Raw genomic sequence first — 25,487 nt, forward strand, 5'->3', positions numbered from 1 at the left:
GGATTATCTGTTTCTTTGATTTGGCAGATATCCTTTAAATATGTACTTACAAGCAGATACTACAGCAGGGAAAAAGAAAACCGCCATCAGAACAGCGCTATTACTGCTTATTGATCCACAGTTTTCAGATTCCTGTATTGGAAAATTCTATATTGATGTAGATAGTGATTTGTTCTAGATATATATATATATATATATATATATATATATTAGACAAATGTGAAACATTTTCGCAGATATAAATTTTTTAAAAAATTACCTAGATTCCCTCTAACCATCTTATTGGTGACAATCTGTTGTTTTGATTGGTTGCCATTGGATAAATCCTTGAATGCAGGAACTTTCCACGCTCTGAAACCCAGTTGTGACTTCCTTGCTGGAATATTGTCTCATATATGTATTGTGCCTGCCTGATAACATGGCCTCAATAAGGAAATCAGGGCTGGGTTTCTGACAAGTGCCAGACCATAGAAAGTTCCTGCATTCATAGTTGTATGCGTTGGCAACTAATCAAATCAATATGGTCACCGATAAGATGGTTCAAGGAAACCTTTAAAACTCAGCAAAATGTTTTATATTTGAAAAAATCTTTACCTTTTAGTTGTCTACTAATGACAATCTGGTTATGTTCATGGGAAATTTACTTGGAGTATTACGGTAGAACTAGACAGCCACTTTGTAATCTTCATTTTGTATAACCAAGGTTGGATTATGACATTGTGTATAACTTACAGCCTATGTAGGCACACACTCTCCCTGATGTGTACGATTATCCCCTGACCCTGGTCTATAGTCTCTCACTCTGCCAAATCAGTATCCCTGCGCTATGCTGAGGAGGCCCAATAGGCCGAAACAGCGCTGTCCATAGCTGGGAATCTGTTCATTTTGGAATAGAAATACTAATTTGGCAATTAAATCCACATCATGATTAAAAGACTTTATAACTGAGTCGTTCATGATGTTAAGGATGCTGCCCTCTAGAGGGTGGCGTACAGCGTGCACTGATTTCCTAAATCATTCATCCTGATATTGCATGACCCAAGGCTCAGTGCCCCTCTAGCCTTTTCTAGTGTGTAATATTGGCCATTGGAATATGAAGATCTTGTCTAGTACCTTATTAAGTATCTTTATCTAGTATAATTATTTAGAAAGCATCCTTAGTGTTGCCTAGACTGAATGCAGTTGTAGAAAACCCCCAGGTGTAAATACATTACATTACTTATTCTGGACTGACCCTGGAATACAACCTGTATTATACCCCAGGGCCATGTATACAATTCTTCCAGTTGATTACATAAGAAGCTCAGAATATTTGTCGACCCCAAACAGCTTAGCTGAGCCCTTATAATGTAGTCATACGGTTCTCACTACGTCAGGTTACTGTATAGCGCCTTGCATAGAGGCATCTCTTCTCACACTAGTAATTTCAGCACAAGCTCCGTGCAGGCACTGGAAAAACAAGGAAAGCTGGGAGAATTCAGCTCTAAAGCTTGTGGAATTATGAACGCTGCTCTGATGTAAAACGTTAGCTTCACAGTCTGATGTTGAGATGGATTTGGCCTCAACATTTGCTTACTTAGCAATGTTATTAAACATTTTTTGTTTGGAGACATTTTGTATGTAATCTGTTTAGTGTTCATACTCTTTAATGCCCATTTGGTATTTTGGGCCATGCACTAGCACTTTATAGAAACTTCTGCTATTGTAGGTTATTGTGGAAGGTTATGTCTCACCGTATTTCCTTTATTGCAGCTTGAGTACCACTTTTTAAATGAAATATTATCTTTCTCTGTTAGATCAAGCAAAATAACAACAATTCTTCATTTGGAATTGTTTAGTAAAAATGCTCCTGCACCTGCATGTTGTTATAGAGCCCCCTGGTGGCTTTCAATTCCCTCTCAGAATATCCTCCTGTCCGGTCCTCTTTTATTCATCTCTTCTCCTGACCTGCACAATACCTGGACTTGCTCTGCTGCGCCTGTACAAAAGGAGCCATGCACCTAAACTAAACTGCTGAGCATGTGTGACCACCAGTACTCAACATATTAGGTGGACATCATGAATGAGTATCTAACAGCAAGACACACATGGACAAAATTGTTGGTACCCCTCGTTTTTGAAAGAAAAATGAAGCCTATCTTGAAAAGAATACTGTCCCTACTGTGAAACATGGAGGAGACTCTGTTATGTTCTGGTGCTGCTTTGCTGCATGTGGCATAGGGTGTCTTGAGTCTGTGCAGGGTACAATGAAATCTCAAGACTATCAAGGGATTCTAGAGAGAAATGTGCTGCCCAGTGTCAGAAAGCTTGGTCTCAGTCACAGGTCATGGGTCTTGCAATAGGCTAATGACCCAAAACTCACAGCTAAAAACACCCAAGAATGGCAAAAGAGGAAAACATTGGACTATTCTGAAGTGGCCTTCTATGATCCCTGACCTAAATCTTATTGAGCAGCTTTGGAAAGAGCTGAAACATGCCGTCTGGAAAAGGCACCCTTCATACCCGAGACAACTGGAGCAGTTTGCTCATGAGGAGTGGGCCAAAATACCTGCTGAGAGGTGCAGAAGTCTCATTGACAGTTACAGGAATCGTGTGATTGCAGTGATTGCCCCAAAAGGTTGTGCAACAAAATTTAAGTTAAAGAGTATCATCAGATTGGGCACAGGCAGTTCCATATACTGCTGGAAAGCCGTAGCGCTTTACAGTCAGAAGGGTGTTTCTGACAGTCAGCCAGGAACGTCCTTCTCCACAGCAGCGCCTATCGCGCTGTACAGTGTGAGCGAGGAGGAACACCCCCTCTCCTCCTGATAATACTCGTCTATGGACGAGCTGTGTGAGCAAAGGGAGGAGGCGTTACTCCCCGCTCACACTCTACAGAGCGATAGGCGCTGCTGTGGAGAAGGACGTTCCTGGCTGACTGTCAGGAACGCCCTTCTGACTGTAAAGCGCTACGGTACCGGGACCGATGGCTCTTCACCCGGGGCACAGATCGGGAAATCCGATAGTGCGCTGAATTCATCGCACTGTTGGCTTTCCAGCAGTATATGGAACTGCTTGTGCCCAATCTGAAGAAAGGTCCTCTTTAAGGGAACCATCATTTCTGTCCAGGCCTGTTTCATGAGTTTTATTTTATTTTTATTTTTTTTAAATTCTGTTGAAGCCAAAAGCAATGTCTGACTTTCATTTGTTTTCGTAGAATTTTTATTTATTATTACTTTTGTCAGATTCAGGTTATTTCTGTGACATTGTGGGTTTTTTCTTTCATTAAACGAGGGGTAACAACAATTTTGTCCATGTGTGTATAAGTAGATACAGAAGCTTGTTTTCTGAAACAATCTAATTGAAAAATGTATGTATGTATGTATGCATGCTTGCCAAATACTGAATCCTGGGACACCCCCCATTAAGTCCCTGGTTCTTCTGTGATTATGGAGCAGATCGGGTAGTGAAGTGTATTCCTTGCATTGCTCTCCCCCAGGTGTTTTACTTGCTTTGGCATTGAAGTAAAGTTATAATAAATGGATCAGCACCTGGCACAGAGCAGGACTGTAATGTGCTTTTGCTGTGTGTAAAGGCCCCTGTGTGAAATCATTGCTCTGTAAAGCCATTTGGCTAATTGTGATAATGATCTTCTGGATGCATTTAGAGGTTTTATAGTACAGCAATAAAGAGGCTTCAATGAGAACCACAGACAGGATAAATTAGATTCACGAGTTGTCTGGTTAGAAAACCCATCAATAGAGGAGGACGCACATCACGCGGGAATCTCATCCATCAACTAGACCTGGGAGAAGCGTCAAGGAGCACCCCATACTTCAGAGGACCCACAATGTCCTTGCAATACATGTACAGCCTATTTATCTATAGAATTTTATGTCTCCTGTGGTGATCTGAACAGTTTTTGTAAAGTACCCCTATAGGAGAAAGCCAGCAGCCAGTTCATAGTGATGTTTGGAGGACACTTCTCACAAAGAGGGATTGTCCATAAACTGTCTTAGTATTACTTTTTATTACGTCTCTTATACTGCAGTTTCTTGACATATAGTCACAGTTTATATGAAACATTAATACATAAAAATGCATGTTATGTTGTAAGACTGTGTACATGACATAAATCCCCATTCTATTACTCAAATATACGAGAGAGGCTTGACATAAATAATGTGTGCTTTCATGGTTAAAGAGATTTTCCAGGCTTTTAATATTGATGAGCTGTCTTTAGGATAATGCTTCAATATCAGATTGGTGGGGCTATGACACCCAGCACCCCCATCGATCCGCTGTTGGTGTCAGAGGCTGTGTACACATTATAGTGACTGTGCCGAGTAGTTGCAGATCTGAGCTGCTATAGTGTGATGAGCAGTATATAGAGATATCTGCTACTGGTACAGCTGGGTGCTGAATCCCCACTGACCTGATATTGATGACTTTTCCTAAGCATAGGTCATCAATATCAAAAGCCTTTAACTTAGCAGGCATTACGATTGCTCTATATATACCAGAATATTGGGTAGCTGTATACAGTACAGTTTCTTCTACATTCTGGCAGTAAATCTTTAGTATGAAGTACAGGCTGTTAATGTTTGGTCTTTGGGGGTTCATCCTATGGGACCCTTACTTATCAACAAAATAAAGGGGCCCTTTTTTCCTACACAGGAGCAGCACCTTGTCCATATGTACAAGCTGTACATGGCGCTGAAGCTCAGCCATATTCTGATAGAGGGGTGTTCCTATCTCAGCGTTCATGGTTAATTTCACTTCTCTTTTATGAGGCTAGGTGCATGGAAAGTCGAGCAGGCTGTTCTACACAATTCTGTCACTCCCATATAGTTAATGACTTATGGAAACGTCTGAGTTAAGGAAACCGCATTGCTTGCTGTGCTATTCTCCTGTTTCCACAAGTTCCATTCACTTCTGTAGAAAAAAATAACCCAGTAAGACAGTTTCTAGGTACAGCCATCTCGGGCAACTGCTAAGACATATATTTCAATAGCCATTAATGTCTAAGCACCCCCATTATTTTGTCATTCCGAAAGGTTCTTAGGATTGGACCCATACAAATCAAACCTTAAAGACTTATCCATAAGCCATAAGGGTATTACTACTCTGGCTCCTGTAACTATGGTATAACCATGGCAGGGCATATTGTAAATGTTTACCTGCAACTGGATTTTACACCACTAGATGGCATTGTTCTCTTAGTTTCCAAATATGCTGTAATCGAGTATTATGGGTAAAGTGACCAGGCTGTTGCCTATTCCTATAGTTTTATGGATCTTTACATTGTAAAGTGTAAATCATATGATTAGTTTTTAGTACGGAATTAATCCTCATATTCTGTAACCACGTTTTTTTCTTTCATTTTTGTAGTTGCGATATACAGCTTTGACAAGACCAAGCAGTGCATTGGAGTCATGACCATTGAGATAGACTTCCTGCAGAAGAAGAGTGTTGACTCCAACCCTTATGATACAGACAGGATGGCTGGAGAGTTTATCCAGCAGTTTAATAACCAAGCCTTCTCTGTTGGGCAGCAGGTAAGTCATGTCTCTCCTAAGAACCTTCCACATTATTAAAAATGGCCTCCAATTATGACTGCGGCTGCATGTCCCAATAAAAGTGATGGCAGAAGAGAGCAGGCGGTCAGGTTGCCTACTACAAGGAAGCACATAATTTAACCTGACAATGGACACTGCAGCTGAATGATAGTATTACATGCTGGCCATCATGAGGAATTGGCAATAATGTAATATATGATCAGGCTGAGTCTGCCAAAGTGGGAGCTGCTCTGAGTTTATGCCTTTCCTCTAACGGAGGAGGATCCCGAACAGAGCAGTCCTACAGTTTCATCTCTATGCCCTGATAGGACACATGGCAATGGTTGTGATGAGACAGACCATTTAAAAGTTTAAAAAAAAAAAAAAAGTCTAGCAACCTTTATGTGCTCCTACTGCTTGTATATGGGATGCATCCCTGACACTTCTATATTATATTTCTATTTTAGCCTGCTCTTGTCGGGAAGTATTTGTCCTGTTTTGGGTAGTTTTTCTAATTTTATACAATGTCTATACCTGATCGTATTCTTCCATTTATTTCTCCTGTGTTGAATGTCTTTTCTGCAGCTGGTGTTCACCTTCAATGAGAAGCTCTTTGGATTGGTAGTAAAAGACATTGAGGCAATGGACCCTAGCATCTTGAAGGGGGAGCAGTCTAGTGGAAAGAAACAGAAGGTAGTTCTTGCATATCTCAAAGGTTATATTTAAGCTAGAAGTGACTCTGAGATGCCGAACCTCATGTACTAATGTCATATGTACTCTTGTCCCCACATAAGCTCACATTCTAATGTTTCTATCCCACACACTCACCAGTCTATCTGTCATTGCTCTAAAATTTTGTGCTGAATTATTTCCTAATTTGTATAATGCAGACTGAGGGGTTTTTTTGTTTTGTTTTTTAATAAATCATGCTGCATATATCCACCAGTGAGAGAGCTATTGATGCGGATTTATGTAGCTAGTATTAGATACATTGGTGGCTACAGATAATCTGTATAAGTTAGAGAAACCGTTCTGTGCCCTGCACCCTCATACCATACCAATCGTGTTTCCCAAATATATGTTTGGTATATCAACAGGTATTCTACCGTTCCAAATTTTACCTGGCTACTGTTGAATGAGAAGTCAATGACAACTGCCTTTCTCTCCTGAATAAACTTTGCCATGGCTGCCTGATAGCTTTTTATCTCTACTGTCATATTTACTATCACACACATGTTCTATTTATTTTGAGTCGTCGTAGCTGCTGATCTTATATATTCCCCAAAGCTTCCTCCAAATGTTCATCTCTCTTCTGCAGATTGAGGCCGGTCTGGTTGTAGGGAACAGTCAGGTGGTGTTTGAGAAGGCCGACAACTCCTCACTAAACCTCACTGGTGAGTTATTCTTGTACTATCACTTCTTAGATTATATGGATTGTGTTTCTAAAATCTTCTAAGTAATAGAATTTGGAAAAGTCAGTAGTCGAGACTTATCACCTTGTCAGGATGAGGGAACTTTATTGAGAAAGTGTGTTAGAACTTTGCAGGTGAAGTCCTACAGTCACTTTATAAGATGTCATAGATGTTATATTACCAGGGCTTGTCAGCTGTTATGTAGATGTGTTTTTGTATACTGTAGAATTCCTATTGTCAGAGGATACTTTGTCTCCTGACTAACAAAATAGATTCATTGCAGGGTAAAAAGTCCCTATAAACCTGCAAGCTAACTTTTTAAAATTACTCTCATGCTAAATCTTTCCTGGTGCGTTGTAAGTAAACTTGTCTTTATCCATTTTTCTTCAGTTTTCTTCAGTTTACCATTAGGTGGCAGTAGTAACATACAGTAGATATACTGCACAGAACCACAGGAGGGCAGGGTATCACACTGACAATTGCCAATTTTTCTTTTTAACTGATGGAAAGGTCCCCCCCTCCTGCTTCATAAAAAAAATGAGTAATAATGAGCTATAGTATATGCAGTGATGTGAGGCTAGGGGGAGGAGATGGGGTTACTCAGCTTTCCCAGAATTAGACATAATAAAGGAATAGCTCCATGAAAATAAATGGCATTCTAGCTAGTAAATAGATACCCACCTACCTCAAACAAGGATTGCATATGCGATTAGTAAAGGCAATTTCTAAGAAGGTTTGTATTATTTGTTATCTGAAAGAATTGCCTATTTCTGCCCTTATAAACCAGTTTTCCTGCAGGGGGTGGCAGATTTATTATTTACATCATAGATTTCTAACATAGATTTTTGTTGTGACTTGCGCTGGTTTTCTGGCTTGAGTTAAATACGGTGACGGGCTCCTTTAAACGCCCCCACCTCCCAAAAATATATACCACACACTGTATTTTACTTACACAGAACTGTATCTAGAGACCTCGCCTTTATACTTCAATGTTTCAACCTGATAATGATGAATGATTAAGTGATATTTTGCTTCGTCAATACTGGCCTTTATGTTGTCGGATTAGCAGAAATCCCAAATAATTGCATACTGAGTTTACAGTGTAACTGGCCTGTACTATCTGTAGGAACTACACATTAACCCCAGTTAAAGGGGTTTTCTTATCTCCCCTCCACCTCCCAATGTACAGCTCAGTCCAACCGTTTCTTCCCTACCAGTTTCTACATTGCAGTTGTCCCTGGATTTACATACAAAGATACCAGAGACTGATGAGGAAACTTTACTAGCAGTTATCAGGGCTCAGCAGCTGAAAGCAATATGGAGAGCAAGGGAAAGAAGAATATATAGGTGGCTGGGAGCAGTCAACCAACTAAAGCTAGATATAGAGGTGATCTGTAACCTAAATAACAAGCAGTAAACTCTGTGGATACATATTTAGCTGTATCTGGCAAACAGCAAGATGGAGAAAGCAATGGGCTGGTTAAAACACTTCAGTTAGCTTTATATGATCCTGGAGATGGGAATACTACTTTCATTGCATCGTGTTAGCTTAATTATTGGATTATCCCATTGATTCCAGAGCTAGGAACAGAGAAGTCATAGGTTGGTGGATATCTGGTGACCTGGACAGAAAATACTCCCTGAAATGGAGAAGAGAGGAAGTTTATTGATTTTTATATTGCAAAGTTAGGACCTGAGATGGATTGACTATATTGATCCCCTGGAGGATACTGTCCTGTGTAAGATGAAGATTTCTAGAAGAGTCTGCTTTTCTGATTGCTTTGTGGATGATACTAATTATTTATGTCTTCAATTTTACACATGTAGGCAAATCAAAGACCAAGCAGGATCGCCAGTCCATCATCAACCCCGACTGGAACTTTGAGAAGATGGGGATTGGTGGTCTGGACAAGGAGTTCTCTGATATCTTCAGACGAGCCTTTGCTTCAAGGGTCTTTCCACCAGAGATCGTGGAACAGATGGGTGAGTTTCTCTAATGTGGTGTAATCTACCGGCAAGGTTAGAGGAAATCTATCAGATTGGACATCAGTATCAAAACTGGCCCCCAGCTCAGGAAACCCCATTAAAGTACCTTCCGTGTAAATATCGCCAACTTCCCATGTGTACTGGTATGAGCATCATTTAAAGAACATTTATCGCAATATGTTCTTAATAGAGATGAGCGAACAGTGTTCTATCGAACTCATGTTCGATCGGATATTAGGCTGTTCGGCATGTTCGAATCGAATCGAACACCGCGTGGTAAAGTGCGCCATTACTCGATTCCCCTCCCACCTTCCCTGGCGCCTTTTTTGCTCCAATAACAGCACAGGGTAGGTGGGACAGGAACTACGACACCGGTGACGTTGAAAAAAGTAGGCAAAACCCATTGGCTGCCGAAAACATGTGACCTCTAATTTAAAAGAACAGCGCCGCCCAGCTTCGCGTCATTCTGAGCTTGCAATTCACCGAGGACGGAGGTTTCCGTCCAGTTAGCTAGGGGTTAGATTCTGGGTAGGCAGGGACAGGCTAGGATAGGAAGGAGAAGACAACCACAACAGCTCTTATAAGAGCTAAATTCCAGGGAGAAGCTTGTCAGTGTAACGTGGCACTGACGGGCTCAATCGCCGCAACCCAGCTTTCCCAGGATCCTGAATGGAATACACTGTCAGTGTATTCCCGTATACCCGATATATACCCCCGATACCCGTTCCAACGGTGTGCCCCCCCACCTTCACCCCAGAAATACCCTGCAAGTCCCCTAGCAATAGGATTGGGGCTATATACACCCACTATTTTTGCTACTGCCATATAGTGCCATTGTCTCACTGGGAATTCAAAGAATATATTGGGCTTACATATAACTTCAATTCCAGGGAGAAGCTTGTCAGTGTAACGTGGCACTGACGGGCTCAATCGCCGCAACCCAGCTTTCCCAGGATCCTGAATGGAACACACTGACAGTGTATTCCCGTATACCCCATATATACACCCCAAATCCCCGTTCCAACGGTGTGCCCCCCCACCTTCACCTCAGAAATACCCTGCAAGTCCCCTAGCAATAGAATTGGGGCTATATACACCCACAATTTTTGCTACTGGTATATAGTGCCATTGTCTGACTGGGAATTCAAAGAATATATTGGGGTGACGTGCACCCACAATTTTTGCTACTGCTATACAGTGCCATTGTCTCACTGGGAATTCAAAGAATATATGGGGGTTATGTGCACCCACAATTTTTAATACTGGTATACAGTGCCATTGTCTGACTGGGAATTCAAAGAATATATGGGGGTTACGTGCACCCACAATTTTTAATACTGCTATACAGTGCCATTGTCTGACTGGGAATTCAAAGAATATATGGGGGTTATGTGCACCCACAATTTTTACTACTGGTATACAGTGCCATTGTCTGACTGGGAATTCAAAGAATATATGGGGGTTATGTGCACCCACAATTTTTAATACTGGTATATAGTGCCATTGTCTGACTGGGAATTCAAAGAATATATGGGGGTTACGTGCACCCACAATTTTTACTACTGGTATACAGTGCCATTGTCTCACTGGGAATTCAAAGAATATATGGGGGTTATGTGCACCCACAATTTTTACTACTGGTATACAGTGCCATTGTCTGACTGGGAATTCAAAGAATATATGGGGGTTATGTGCACCCACAATTTTTAATACTGGTATATAGTGCCATTGTCTGACTGGGAATTCAAAGAATATATGGGGGTTACGTGCACCCACAATTTTTACTACTGGTATACAGTGCCATTGTCTGACTGGGAATTCAAAGAATATATGGGGGTTACGTGCACCCACAATTTTTAATACTGCTATACAGTTCCATTGTCTCACTGGGAATTCAAAGAATATATGGGGGTTATGTGCACCCACAATTTTTAATACTGGTATACAGTGCCATTGTCTGACTGGGAATTCAAAGAATATATGGGGGTTACGTGCACCCACAATTTTTGCTACTGCTATACAGTTCCATTGTCTCACTGGGAATTCAAAGAATATATGGGGGTTATGTGCACCCACAATTTTTAATACTGGTATACAGTGCCATTGTCTGACTGGGAATTCAAAGAATATATGGGGGTTACGTGCACCCACAATTTTTAATACTGCTATACAGTTCCTTTGTCTCACTGGGAATTCAAAGAATATATGGGGGTTATGTGCACCCACAATTTTTAATACTGGTATACAGTGCCATTGTCTGACTGGGAATTCAAAGAATATATGGGGGTTACGTGCACCCACAATTTTTAATACTGCTATACAGTTCCTTTGTCTCACTGGGAATTCAAAGAATATATGGGGGTTATGTGCACCCACGATTTTTAATACTGGTATACAGTGCCATTGTCTGACTGGGAATTCAAAGAATATATGGGGGTTATGTGCACCCACAATTTTTAATACTGGTATACAGTGCCATTGTCTGACTGGGAATTCAAAGAATATATGGGGGTTATGTGCACCCACAATTTTTAATACTGGTATACAGTGCCATTGTCTGACTGGGAATTCAAAGAATATATGGGGGTTATGTGCACCCACAATTTTTACTACTGGTATACAGTGCCATTGTCTGACTGGGAATTCAAAGAATATATTGGGGTGACGTGCACCCACAATTTTTAATACTGGTATACAGTGCCATTGTCTGACTGGGAATTCAAAGAATATATGGGGGTTACGTGCACCCACAATTTTTAATACTGCTATACAGTTCCTTTGTCTCACTGGGAATTCAAAGAATATATGGGGGTTATGTGCACCCACAATTTTTAATACTGGTATACAGTGCCATTGTCTGACTGGGAATTCAAAGAATATATTGGGGTTATGTGCACCCACAATTTTTAATACTGGTATATAGTGCCATTGTCTGACTGGGAATTCAAAGAATATATGGGGGTTACGTGCACCCACAATTTTTGCTACTGCTATACAGTTCCATTGTCTCACTGGGAATTCAAAGAATATATGGGGGTTATGTGCACCCACAATTTTTAATACTGGTATACAGTGCCATTGTCTGACTGGGAATTCAAAGAATATATGGGGGTTACGTGCACCCACAATTTTTAATACTGCTATACAGTTCCTTTGTCTCACTGGGAATTCAAAGAATATATGGGGGTTATGTGCACCCACAATTTTTAATACTGGTATACAGTGCCATTGTCTGACTGGGAATTCAAAGAATATATGGGGGTTATGTGCACCCACAATTTTTAATACTGGTATACAGTGCCATTGTCTGACTGGGAATTCAAAGAATATATGGGGGTTATGTGCACCCACAATTTTTAATACTGGTATACAGTGCCATTGTCTGACTGGGAATTCAAAGAATATATTGGGGTTATGTGCACCCACAATTTTTACTACTGGTATATAGTGCCATTGTCTGACTGGGAATTCAAAGAATATATGGGGGTTATGTGCACCCACAATTTTTAATACTGGTATACAGTGCCATTGTCTGACTGGGAATTCAAAGAATATATTGGGGTTATGTGCACCCACAATTTTTACTACTGGTATATAGTGCCATTGTCTGACTGGGAATTCAAAGAATATATGGGGGTTATGTGCACCCACAATTTTTAATACTGGTATACAGTGCCATTGTCTGACTGGGAATTCAAAGAATATATTGGGGTTATGTGCACCCACAATTTTTACTACTGGTATATAGTGCCATTGTCTGACTGGGAATTCAAAGAATATATGGGGGTTATGTGCACCCACAATTTTTAATACTGGTATACAGTGCCATTGTCTGACTGGGAATTCAAAGAATATATGGGGGTTACGTGCACCCACAATTTTTAATACTGCTATACAGTTCCTTTGTCTCACTGGGAATTCAAAGAATATATGGGGGTTATGTGCACCCACAATTTTTACTACTGGTATACAGTGCCATTGTCTGACTGGGAATTCAAAGAATATATTGGGGTTATGTGCACCCACAATTTTTACTACTGGTATATAGTGCCATTGTCTGACTGGGAATTCAAAGAATATATGGGGGTTATGTGCACCCACAATTTTTACTACTGGTATACAGTGCCATTGTCTGACTGGGAATTCAAAGAATATATGGGGGTTACGTGCACCCACAATTTTTAATACTGCTATACAGTTCCTTTGTCTCACTGGGAATTCAAAGAATATATGGGGGTTATGTGCACCCACAATTTTTAATACTGGTATACAGTGCCATTGTCTGACTGGGAATTCAAAGAATATATGGGGGTTATGTACACCCACAATTTTTAATACTGGTATACAGTGCCATTGTCTGACTGGGAATTCAAAGAATATATGGGGGTTATGTGCACCCACAATTTTTAATACTGGTATACAGTGCCATTGTCTGACTGGGAATTCAAAGAATATATTGGGGTTATGTGCACCCACAATTTTTACTACTGGTATATAGTGCCATTGTCTGACTGGGAATTCAAAGAATATATGGGGGTTATGTGCACCCACAATTTTTACTACTGGTATACAGTGCCATTGTCTGACTGGGAATTCAAAGAATATATTGGGGTTATGTGCACCCACAATTTTTACTACTGGTATATAGTGCCATTGTCTGACTGGGAATTCAAAGAATATATGGGGGTTATGTGCACCCACAATTTTTAATACTGGTATACAGTGCCATTGTCTGACTGGGAATTCAAAGAATATATTGGGGTTATGTGCACCCACAATTTTTACTACTGGTATATAGTGCCATTGTCTGACTGGGAATTCAAAGAATATATGGGGGTTATGTGCACCCACAATTTTTAATACTGGTATACAGTGCCATTGTCTGACTGGGAATTCAAAGAATATATGGGGGTTACGTGCACCCACAATTTTTAATACTGCTATACAGTTCCTTTGTCTCACTGGGAATTCAAAGAATATATGGGGGTTATGTGCACCCACAATTTTTACTACTGGTATACAGTGCCATTGTCTGACTGGGAATTCAAAGAATATATTGGGGTTATGTGCACCCACAATTTTTACTACTGGTATATAGTGCCATTGTCTGACTGGGAATTCAAAGAATATATGGGGGTTATGTGCACCCACAATTTTTACTACTGGTATACAGTGCCATTGTCTGACTGGGAATTCAAAGAATATATGGGGGTTACGTGCACCCACAATTTTTAATACTGCTATACAGTTCCTTTGTCTCACTGGGAATTCAAAGAATATATGGGGGTTATGTGCACCCACAATTTTTACTACTGGTATACAGTGCCATTGTCTGACTGGGAATTCAAAGAATATATTGGGGTTATGTGCACCCACAATTTTTACTACTGGTATACAGTGCCATTGTCTGACTGGGAATTCAAAGAATATATGGGGGTTACGTGCACCCACAATTTTTAATACTGCTATACAGTTCCTTTGTCTCACTGGGAATTCAAAGAATATATGGGGGTTATGTGCACCCACAATTTTTACTACTGGTATACAGTGCCATTGTCTGACTGGGAATTCAAAGAATATATTGGGGTTATGTGCACCCACAATTTTTACTACTGGTATACAGTGCCATTGTCTGACTGGGAATTCAAAGAATATATGGGGGTTACGTGCACCCACAATTTTTAATACTGCTATACAGTTCCTTTGTCTCACTGGGAATTCAAAGAATATATGGGGGTTATGTGCACCCACAATTTTTACTACTGGTATACAGTGCCATTGTCTGACTGGGAATTCAAAGAATATATTGGGGTTATGTGCACCCACAATTTTTACTACTGGTATACAGTGCCATTGTCTGACTGGGAATTCAAAGAATATATGGGGGTTACGTGCACCCACAATTTTTAATACTGCTATACAGTTCCTTTGTCTCACTGGGAATTCAAAGAATATATGGGGGTTATGTGCACCCACAATTTTTAATACTGGTATACAGTGCCATTGTCTGACTGGGAATTCAAAGAATATATTGGGGTTATGTGCACCCACAATTTTTAATACTGCTATACAGTTCCTTTGTCTCACTGGGAATTCAAAGAATATATGGGGGTTATGTGCACCCACAATTTTTAATACTGGTATACAGTGCCATTGTCTCACTGGGAATTCAAAGAATATATGGGGGTTATGTGCACCCACAATTTTTAATACTGGTATACAGTGCCATTGTCTCACTGGGAATTCCACAAATAATTTGGGGATTCATTCACCCTACATCTCAGGCTCTTGCCATATTCACCCAGGTTGTCAGTGCTGCACCAGCTCGTTCCCAGACAGCTCGGCCCGAAAAACACGTTACCTATATAGAGGATTTGGACAATGAAGACAACATGTTCTAAATCTAATGTCTGCACCTTCTCCAGAATTAAAATAAAGGCAGCGTTTAACTTTCAAATAGCACTGCACAAAGGAAGAGCTTATCAGCTTGTCTCATGACATGCTACTGAAAAGTTTCATTTGTGTATCTTAATGTAAATATAGTTGTATAAGCTTTTTGGGTTTTAGGCACTGCCAAGTTATTTATTACCACCCGCTCCCTTATAATGATGATGACGCCAAAGTCACTGTGGGTGTTCAGAGCTCACAGCTTTGGGTGACATTTGTCTTGCTCTCTGTCGGTACCAGCTGTCTTTTTGGATACCGTAAAGTTATGTTGACTTTATTAACAGCTATAGAAGCTTTAGCCAGGTTGTGACGGTGTGTAACCCTAACAACACTAAGTGGGATACACATTAATAGTCAGTCTATGTACGCTAAACGTATCACTGAAGTAATTTTTTTTCCCTCTCCCCTAATATAAGAAAGGAACAGACATTAGACCTAGACCGGGGTTCGAGGCTTGAAAAAATCCAGTATTATTTGTTCTTCATGATGTGAAATATGTGTTGAAAAGCAACCCAAGATGAAGTCAGCCATGTGTGCCAGTGTGTTACTTGGCATGCCTTTGCTGGCCCCAACTGTAAGGGTCACTCTCCATTTCCTCCATTTTCCACTCCCCTTCACACCATTTGTGGTGAAGCAATGGGATGCACTGAAGTGCACCCTCTAGCCTCGTGTGGGATAGGGACATCAGATGCCACTCCAACCCCCTCGTCTTCCTCCGCCAGCCAACGGTGCGAAGATGAGAGGAGTGTGCTCTGAATGTTTTCTGCCTAGCAGAGGCTAGTTCTCACTTACGAAAATGGCCCCACTTTGACCTGTATATCAGGCACAATGGTGTAGGTTTCAAAGAAACATGGCACCAACAAGTTGGAAAACGTGGGCCATGCGTGGACCGTGTTTGAGTCTGGCAAGCTCCAGATCTGCTACCAGGTTCCAGCCATTATCACAGGCGCAAAAATGCCAGGCCCCAGGTGTAGCAGGGAAAAAAAAATGCCATCTCAGCCAGGATGGCATCCCTGACCTCGGAGGCACTGTGCTGTCTGTCCCCCAAGCTGATCAGTTTCAGCACGGCCTACTGACATCTCCCCATGCCAGTGTTACAGTGTTTTCCGCTAGTAGCTGGGGTGGAGGTTGCAGCTTCGTAGGGTTTCAGTCTACTCCTGCCATGAATTTTGGCCTGGGAGAGGAGATAGGCCACCCCAGTTTGCACCCGGGGAACAGACTCCACCACATTCACCCTGCCTGTCATTAAAGATAAGCACTGCAGCATCCCTGACCACAGGCGCTTGTCCATGTGTCGGTGGTCAAGTGGACCTTGCAGCAAAGCGCAGAGCTCTGGGCCCGACTGATGTTATGGGACACATGCAGGCGCAAGGCAGAGACAGCACACCAAGAGAAGTAGTAACGGCTAGGCCCAGCATAGGGAGGTGCCCCAGCTGCCATCTGCTGACGGAAGGCCTGGGTCTCCAGAAGCATAAACAAACACCAACATCTCCAGGGCCAGCAGTTTATCGATGAGGCTGTTACAGGCTTGGGCATGGGGGTGGGTTGTATTGTACTTCTGCCTGCAATGAAAAGCTTGGGAAATGTGGAGTGGCTGGGAAGAGGCGCATGATGGTGCAGGCCAAAAGGGCGCATGAGGGTGAACTCCCCAATGTGTCAGAGATAGGTGTGTAGGTGTCCTTGCATCATATACTTGCACCATATTTGGCTTTGGAAGTTAATTTTGTGCCAAAAAGTGGTTAAGACAGCGATCCCTCAGCTACTCCCGTTACACTGTCTATTGAAGTTACCATCTGTGGAAGTGGACCACCATTTCTAAGATCCCAAAGGAAGCAGGCAAGAGATGTGCAGTTCAGAAAAAAAGATGAGAAAATAAGTTTAGGCTGTAGAGCACAGAGGGATCGGAGAGGACAGAGCTGGTGTCGGCCAGGTATTCCCACAACATGCGCCTATACTTGTCCCTCCTGGTGACACTAGGCCCCTGAGTGGCAGTAATTTGTCCAGGGGGGCCATTAACGTGTTCCAGACCTAGGAATAAGTCTTCCAACAGGGTAGAGTTTTGCATGCCTTTGCTTCTACCCACTGTTTTTGCTGCTTAGCTTCCCTCCACATCTACTCTGCTTTCACCCCTAAACATCACCCCAGTTTATGCCTTTGCTTCTACCCAGGTTTTTTGTTGATTTAGCTTCCCTCTACATCTACACTGCTTTAGCCCCTAGACATCACCCCTGTCCATGTGGGGTCGGTGGCCTCGTCATCCACCAACTCCTCTTCCAATTGCGCACTGCCCCCTTACTGCAAACCGCACATGACCACAGCTTGCCTTGATGGCAACTGTGTCTCATGATCCCCACTTAGGTCCAGACAAGTCGGTGGCGGGTCCAAAACCCCAAAATTGGAAGGAAATGGCAGATGCTGCAGTATTTCTAACACCTGTTCCTGGTGCTCGGGCCTGGTCTGTGTTGTACCCTGCACCCTGCTTAACGCATCTGCCATATCCGAAGTTGTGCTGAGCGCATGCTAATGTTTCGTGTCCAGTGCAATGGATGGGATGGGATTTCACATAAGTCTGCCACCCATGGCCACTCATGGTTGAGCAACTGAGGGAGTTGACTTTGACGAACCCGAGGGTTTTGGAGTTGGAACTACATCAAAGGTCTGTGCTGCTCACACACTCTGCTCAACACATGATATGTTTAGTGCCAGCAGTGTGGAGACGTCGCACAACAGCCGTTGTTCCAGCAGGTACAGGCGTTGTAGGAGTGCATAGAGGCTAGCAGCGGCAACTATACACTTTAAAAACTATCCGCACAAGCGCCACACTTTCACCAGTAGCTCAGGAACATTGGGGTACCTTTTTCAAAAGATTAGCAGCAATGAGTTAAAAACGTGGCCCAGGCATGGAATATGTTGCAGGCTGCCAAGCTACAGAGCCAATCCCAGGTTACGGCCATTATCACACATGACAACATGCCTGGGCCCAGGTGCAGTGGCAAAAACCACATTGCCGTCTCATCGAGGATGGCATGACTCACTTTGTAGGCAGTGTGCTGTCTGGCCCCCAAGCTGATGAGCTTCAGCACGGCCCGCTGACGTCTCCCCACACCAGTGTTGCAGCGTTTCCAGCTCGTAGCTGGGGTCAATTTAACAGCGGAGGAGGGTGGTGTTTCAGCCCTCCTCCCAGGAATGTTGTGTGGGGAGACAAGTCAGGCCACCACATTTTGCGACCCGGTCCACGCCTCAACTACATTCAACCACTGTGCCCAAATTGAAAGGTAGCGTCCCTGTCCGCATGCACTTGTCCATTCGTAACTGGTCACATGGAACTTTAGGGCTAAGCGCTGAATTTAGGGACCGCCTCATGTTTGGGGGAAAGTGCTGGTGTGGACGGCACAGTGCGGTGGCGCAGTAGACACTCTGCCCAAAAAGGGCAGAGTGTCCCCCAGCCGGGATTCCAACATCTCCTGGGCCAGATTTCTTGAGATGAGGCCGTTGAAGCCTTGGGCATGTGGGTGGGTTGCGCTGTACTTTAGCATGAAATGAAAGGCTTGGGAGATGGGGAGTTGCTGGGAAGAGGCGCATGATGGCGCGGGCAAAAGGAGAAATGGCAGGAAAAGGTGAGGATAAGGGTGAACTCCCCAAAGTGTCAGAGGCAGATGTGGAGGTGTCCTGGCTCCTGGTCTGGACTGCAGCGCCAGCCCTGTCAACAGTGGAAGAGGCAGTGGCCGCCAGGCCAAACGACGATTATCCTGCGCTTGCTCTCACCCACTGAGCCCAGGGCTTGCCTTCCAAATGATGGCACCCGCAAGAGGTGGTGAGATTCCTCTCCGCAGATCTCCAAACCATCTTGGACTTGCAAATTGCACTAAATTTGTCATGTAACTGACATGTATATGATGAGTCTATCCATTGTCTGTTCATTTTGGTGAAAGTCAGCCTGTCAGCTGACAGACAGCTGTGCTTGTCAGTGATGATGTCACCGGCTGCTTGTACCCCCAGTTTTTGCTGCTTAGCTTGCCTCCACATCCACACTGCTTTTGCCCCTACACATCACCCCTATCCATGCCTGTGCCTCTAGCCATAAGTCTGCCACCCATGGAAACTCATGGTGCAGAAAGTGAGGGAGCTGACTCTGAGGAACCCTTGGGTTTTGTAGCTGGTACTCCATCAAAGGTCTCTGCTGCTCACACACCCTGCTGAACATACGGTATCTAGGGTTAGAGCGTGTGGTGACCTCGCACAACAGTAGGTGCTTCAGGCAGATGTAGGCCTTGCTGGAGTGTATTGCGGCTAGCTCCAGGTACTGTAGACTTGGGAAAGTGGGTGTCCAAGTGCCGCACTTTCACCCTTAGCTCAGCTAATTTGGGGTATGTTTTTAAAAATCATTGCACCACTACATTGAACATGTGGGCCAGGCATGGAACGTGTTGGAGGCTGGCAAGCTCCAGAGCCCTCCAACAAGCTAAAAAACCTGGCCCCAGGGGCAGCGGGGATAAACAAATTGCCATCTCATCCAGGATGGCATCCCTGACCTCAGAGGCAGTGTGCTGTCCGTCTCCCAAGCTGATGAGCTTCAGCCCAGCCTGCTGACGTCTCCCCACACCAGTGTTGCAGCGTTTTCAGCTCGTAGCTGGGGTCAATCTAACAGCGGAGGAGGAGGAGGGTGGTGTTTCAGCCCTCCTCCCAGGAATGTTTTGTGGGGAAACAAGTCAGGAAAATTCTTGAAACGGGAGAGTTTTGCATCTTTGCCCTTGCTGCCTATGGACATCCCTTTGCCTCTAGCCACCATTTTCCCTGCTTTGCTTGCCTCCACATCCACACTGCTTTTGCCCCTAGACATCACCCCAGTCCATGCCTTAGCTTGTACCCCCAGTTTTTCCTGCTTAGCTTGCCTCCACATCCACACTGCTTTTGCCCCTAGACATCACCCCAGTCCATGCCTTAGCTTGTACCCCCAGTTTTTCCTGCTTAGCTTGCCTCCACATCCACACTGCTTTTGCCCTAAGACATCACCCCAGTCCATGCCTTAGCTTGTACCCCCAGTTTTTCCTGCTTAGCTTGCCTCCACATCCACACTGCTTTTGCCCCTAGACATCACCCCAGTCCATGCCTTAGCTTGTATCCCCAGTTTTTCCTGCTTAGCTTGCCTCCACATCCACACTGCTTTTGCCCCTAGACATCACCCCAGTCCATGCCTTAGCTTGTACCCCCAGTTTTTCCTGCTTAGCTTGCCTCCACATCCACACTGCTTTTGCCCCTAGACATCATCCCTATCCATGCCTCTTCCCCTAGCCATAACTCTGCCACCCCTGGAAACTCATGGTGCAGAAACTTTGGTTGCTGACTTTGAGGAACCCTTGGGTTTTGTAGATGGAACTCCATCAAAGGTCTGTGCAGCTCACACACCCTGCTCAAGATATGGTATTGTAGGGTTTCAGCGTGTGTGAATGACGGACAACAGCCTGTGTTTGGACAGATGTAGGCCTTGCTAGAGTGTTTTTAGGCTAGCAGCGACTCCTGTGCACTTGCAAAAGTGGGCGCACAAGCGCCGCATTTTCAACAGTAGCTTCGGTACATTTGGGTATGTTTTTAAAAAACTTTGCACCACTAGGTTAGACGTGGGCCAAACATGGAACGTGTTGGAGGCTGGCAAGCTCCAGAGCCGCTACCAGGTTCCAGCCATTATCACAGGCGTAAAAATGCCAGGCCCCAGGTGTAGCAGGGAAAAAAAAATGCCATCTCAGCCAGGATGGCATCCCTGACCTCGGAGGCACTGTGCTGTCTGTCCCCCAAGCTGATGAGCTTCAGCACCGCCTGCTGACGTCTCCCCACACCAGTGTTTTAGCGTTTGCCGCTAGTAGCTGTGGTGGAGGTTGCAGCGTCGTAGGGTTTCAGTCTACTCCTGCCATGAATTTTGGCCTGGGAGAGGAGATAGGCCACCCCAGTTTGCACCCGGGGAACAGACTCCACCACATTCACCCTGCCTGTCATTAAAGATAAGCACTGCAGCATCCCTGACCACAGGCGCTTGTCCAAGTGTCGGTGGTCAAGTGGACCTTGCAGCAAAGCGCGGAACTAAGGGCCCACCTGATGTTGAGTGACACGTGCTGGTGCAAGGCGGGGACGCCACACCGGGAGAAGTTGAGACGGCTAGGGACGGCATAGTGAGGTGCCACAGTTGCCATCAGGTCCGGGAAGGCGGGAGTTTCAACAAGCCGGAACGCCAACCTCTCCTGGGCCAGCAGTTTAGCGATGTTGGCGTTCTAGGCTTGCGTGGGTGGGTGGTTAGCGGTGTATTTCTGCCGGCGCTCCAATGTCTGAGAGATGGTGGGTTGTTGTAAAGAAGCGCCTGATGGTGCCTTTGATGGTGCAGGAGAAGGAGATAAGACAGAAACAGGGGAGGATGAGGGAGAAGTCAACAAAGTGGCGGAGGCAGATGAAGTGATGTCCTGGCTCGTCCTCTGGAGTGCATCGCCAGCACTGTGAGCAGAGGCAGTGGCATGAACGGCGGGCGACGTTTGTCCTGCCGTTGCTGCCTGCCACTGATTCCATTGCTTGGATTCCAAATGACGGTGCATTGAAGTGGTGGACAGGTTGCTCTTCTCAGGGCCCCTACTCGATTTCGAGAGGCAAATTGTGTAGACGACACTATATCTGTCCTCGGCGCATTCCTTGAAAAAACTCTACACCTTCAAGAAACGTGCCCTCGATGGGGGAGTTTTTCTGGGCTGGGTACAAAAGGGAACATCTTCGGACATTCCGGGTCTGGCCTGGCTTCGGCAAAGCAGCTGACCTCTGCCTCTGGACATGTCTCTGCCTCTAGCTACCCTTTTTGGTGCTGCACCTGCCTCAACATCCACACTACTTTCCCAGCTTGACATCTGCCTTGTCCAGGTGGGGTCGGTGTCCTCGTCGTCCACCACCTCCTCTTCCAACTCCTGTCTCGCCTCCTCCTCCTGCACAATGCGCATGTCAACTGGCTGCCCTGACAGCAACTGCGTCTCATCGTCGTCGATGAGGGTGGGTTGCTGGTCATCCGCCACCAAATCGACCGGAGATGGAATGGAGGAGACTCTAGTGTTTGAGCATCTGGACACAGATACTCGTCTGTTAGGTCCGTGGAATCGCGAAATGGAGGGGCAGGTTGCGGTACAGTCAAAGGAAGGGAGAACAGCTCTGGGGAGCAGGGACAGTTGGGGTTATTGTTCTGAGAAGATTGGGAATTTTGGGTGGAAGGAGGACAAGACTGTTGGGTAAGAGGAGGTAGAGGCTGACTGGCTGGTGGACAATGTGCTTTAAGCGTTATCCGACAGCCATTGCAAGACCTGTTCCTGGTTCTCGGGCCTACTAATCTTTGTACCATTCAGCCTAGTTAATGTGGAACTTTTGTGCAAAGCGCAGAACTTAGGGCCCGCCTGATGTTAAGGGACACACGCTGGTACAAGGCTCAACTCACCCTAAGTGCCAAAAACACTGCTGGTGCAAGGCTCTACTCATGCCAAGGGCCTCAATCTCTGCTGGTAGCTCAGCTTAAGGTCATGTAACTTTGTTTGGAAGGGCTCATGTTAAGGGCTAGAAAAGTGAATTTTGGAAGGTCTTACCACATCACACACACACACACACACACACACACACACACACACACACACACACTCAAAATGACAGTTAAGGGTGAGGGCTTTTGGAATTCCCATTGCCTATTCCATTTGTGGTTGTCATGGGGAACGTGATTTAAAGGGGTGGTTGTTACTGTTTGTTGAGCTTAAATTGGGGTTTGTGTCCATCCATTTGGGGAGTAAAGAAGGTTTCCAGGTATTTTCCCACTTTGATAGAGGTTTTTTTGAATGTGGAAAGTGTGTAGTTGTTAGGCAGTGATGTTGGGGTAATAGAGGGTCTTTGGTGTGTTAGATGCCCCCAGGCATGCTTCCCCTGCTGTCCCAGTGTCATTCCAGAGGTGTTGGCATCATTTCCTGGGGTGTCATAGTGGACTTGGTGACCCTCCAGACACGGATTTGGGTTTCCCCCTTAACGAGTATCTGTTCCCCATAGACTATAATGGGGTTCGAAACCCGTTCGAACACACGAACATTGAGCGGCTGTTCGAATCGAATTTCGAACCTCGAACATTTTAGTGTTCGCTCATCTCTAGTTCTTAACTATTTTAACCCCTTCCCGCCAATGGCATATTTCGATTTTGGTTTTTCGCTCGTGACTCCCCTCCTTCTAAACCCCATAACTTTTTTATTTCTCCGCTCCCAGAGACATATGAGGTCTTAATCTTTGCGGGACAAATTGTTCTTCATGATGCCACCATTAATTATTCTGTACAATGTACTGGGAAGCTGGAAAAAAAATTCAGAATGGGGTGGATTTGAATTAAAAATGCATTTCTTCAACTTTCTTACGGGCTTCGGTTTTACGGTGTTCACTGTACAGCCAAAATGACATGTCATCTGTATTCTGTGTTTTGGTACGATTCGGTGGATACTAAATTTATATGGTTTTATTTACATTTTAACCCCTTTAAAAAAAAATCCAAAACTGTGTTAAAAAATTTTTTTTCTAAAAGCTGCCATATTCTGACACCTGTAACTTTTTTATACTTCCATGTACGGGGATGCATAGGGTGTCTTTTTTGCGGGCCGGGTGTACTTTTCAGTTCTACCATTTTGGGGAAATGCTATTGCTTTGATCACTTTTTATTAAAATTTATATCGGACGCAAAACAGTGAAAAAACGGCGGTTTCCTGCTACAGTGTTTACCGTACAGGAAAAATATTTTTATAGTATTTGTAGAGTGGGCGATTTTGGACACAGGGATACCTAATGTGTATGTGTTTCACAGTATTTAACTATAGTACTTTTATATGTGTTCTAGGGAAAGGGGGGTGATTTGAACTTTTAATATTTTAAAAAAAATTTTATATATTTTTTTTAAACTTTTTTTTTTTTTGGGGGGGGGGGGGCATTTGTTAGACACCCTAGGGGGTCTTGAACCCCAGGGGGACTGATCACTAATGCAATGCATTACAATGCTAATGCATTGCAATACATTGCAAAATACCGGCTCTTCTATTGCAGGCTATCTAGCATAGCCTGCAAAAGAATGACATGCTGCTGGGGTGCCTTCACAAGGCTCTTGGCTGTCATAGCAGCGTGACGCCGGAGCTTACTCTGGGTGCCGGCGATCACAAGGAAAATGGCGGCACCCACACACTGCCGGGAAAATGGCACCTCGGTCAGCTTTAACCGAGGCGCTGGAAGGGTTAATGTCCCCGATCGATGCGGGCACTGACCGGGGACATTAGCGCTGGTTGTCTACTGTATAAAACAGTAGACACACGGCGGCTATGGCGGCCGCCGACTCCCAGGCGGCCACCATAGTTAAACACCCGGCATGCGCCGTACTACTACGGTGGATGTCAGGAAGGGGTTAAAGAGTACCTTTCATCAGTTGGGACACATGCGGTACACTCCCCAAGTACTTGCCTATGGAGGGAGGCGTTCTTCCCTGCTGTCACAGTACAGTGACTGTCAGGAACGCCCTCCTGACTTAAGAACTATGGTACCTGCACCGATAGCTCTTCACCTGGGGCACAGATCATGAAAGCCGACAGGGTGCTGAATTCAGCGCACTGTTTGCTTTCTAGCGGTATATAAAACCGCATGTGCCCCAAGTGATGAAAGGTCCTCTTTAAACTGATACTGATTTTATTTTTCTATTAGTTTTTTTTTTTTTTTCCGTTTACTTTTTCTTTCAGTTCAGGTTTTGGACATGATTATGTGTGCGTTTAGAGTTCTGCTTTACAGCAGACAGATGGACCATAGGAGCCTGTAGTCTGGTCACTGATTCGCCGCCATTCTGGTATCTGTACAGTATATATAGGTGTTGCCTTTCACAAAATTTTTCTGCCTGTAATGAGAATTAAATAACTAATGAAAATTCATTACTACAGAACAAGATGCATCAGGGCTCAGTGGCCCGAGTGAAAACTGCAGGATAATTGGATGTTTGTAAGAAAAAAGGCATAAAAAAAATGTTTAACATAAAGACGTGATTAAATCATAGTCATTTCTTGACTTAGTGACTGACCCTTTGTGCTCA

The 25,487-nt window shown here is 44.1% G+C and overlaps 1 protein-coding gene across 1 annotated transcript in view; it reads left to right on the forward strand.

The window, feature by feature from the left end:
• Window positions 1-25,487, forward strand: part of NSF (N-ethylmaleimide sensitive factor, vesicle fusing ATPase) — a 70,307-nt gene that overhangs the window by 31,830 nt on the left and 12,990 nt on the right. The window contains exons 5-8 of the mRNA XM_075277115.1: window positions 5,371-5,537; window positions 6,123-6,230; window positions 6,856-6,931; window positions 8,777-8,932. Coding sequence (XP_075133216.1) covers window positions 5,371-5,537; window positions 6,123-6,230; window positions 6,856-6,931; window positions 8,777-8,932 — 507 coding nt within the window. The remainder of the gene's footprint in view (window positions 1-5,370; window positions 5,538-6,122; window positions 6,231-6,855; window positions 6,932-8,776; window positions 8,933-25,487) is intronic.

The sequence above is a fragment of the Leptodactylus fuscus genome, chromosome 6, assembly GCF_031893055.1.
Source record: "Leptodactylus fuscus isolate aLepFus1 chromosome 6, aLepFus1.hap2, whole genome shotgun sequence".
Lineage (NCBI taxonomy): Eukaryota > Metazoa > Chordata > Amphibia > Anura > Leptodactylidae > Leptodactylus > Leptodactylus fuscus.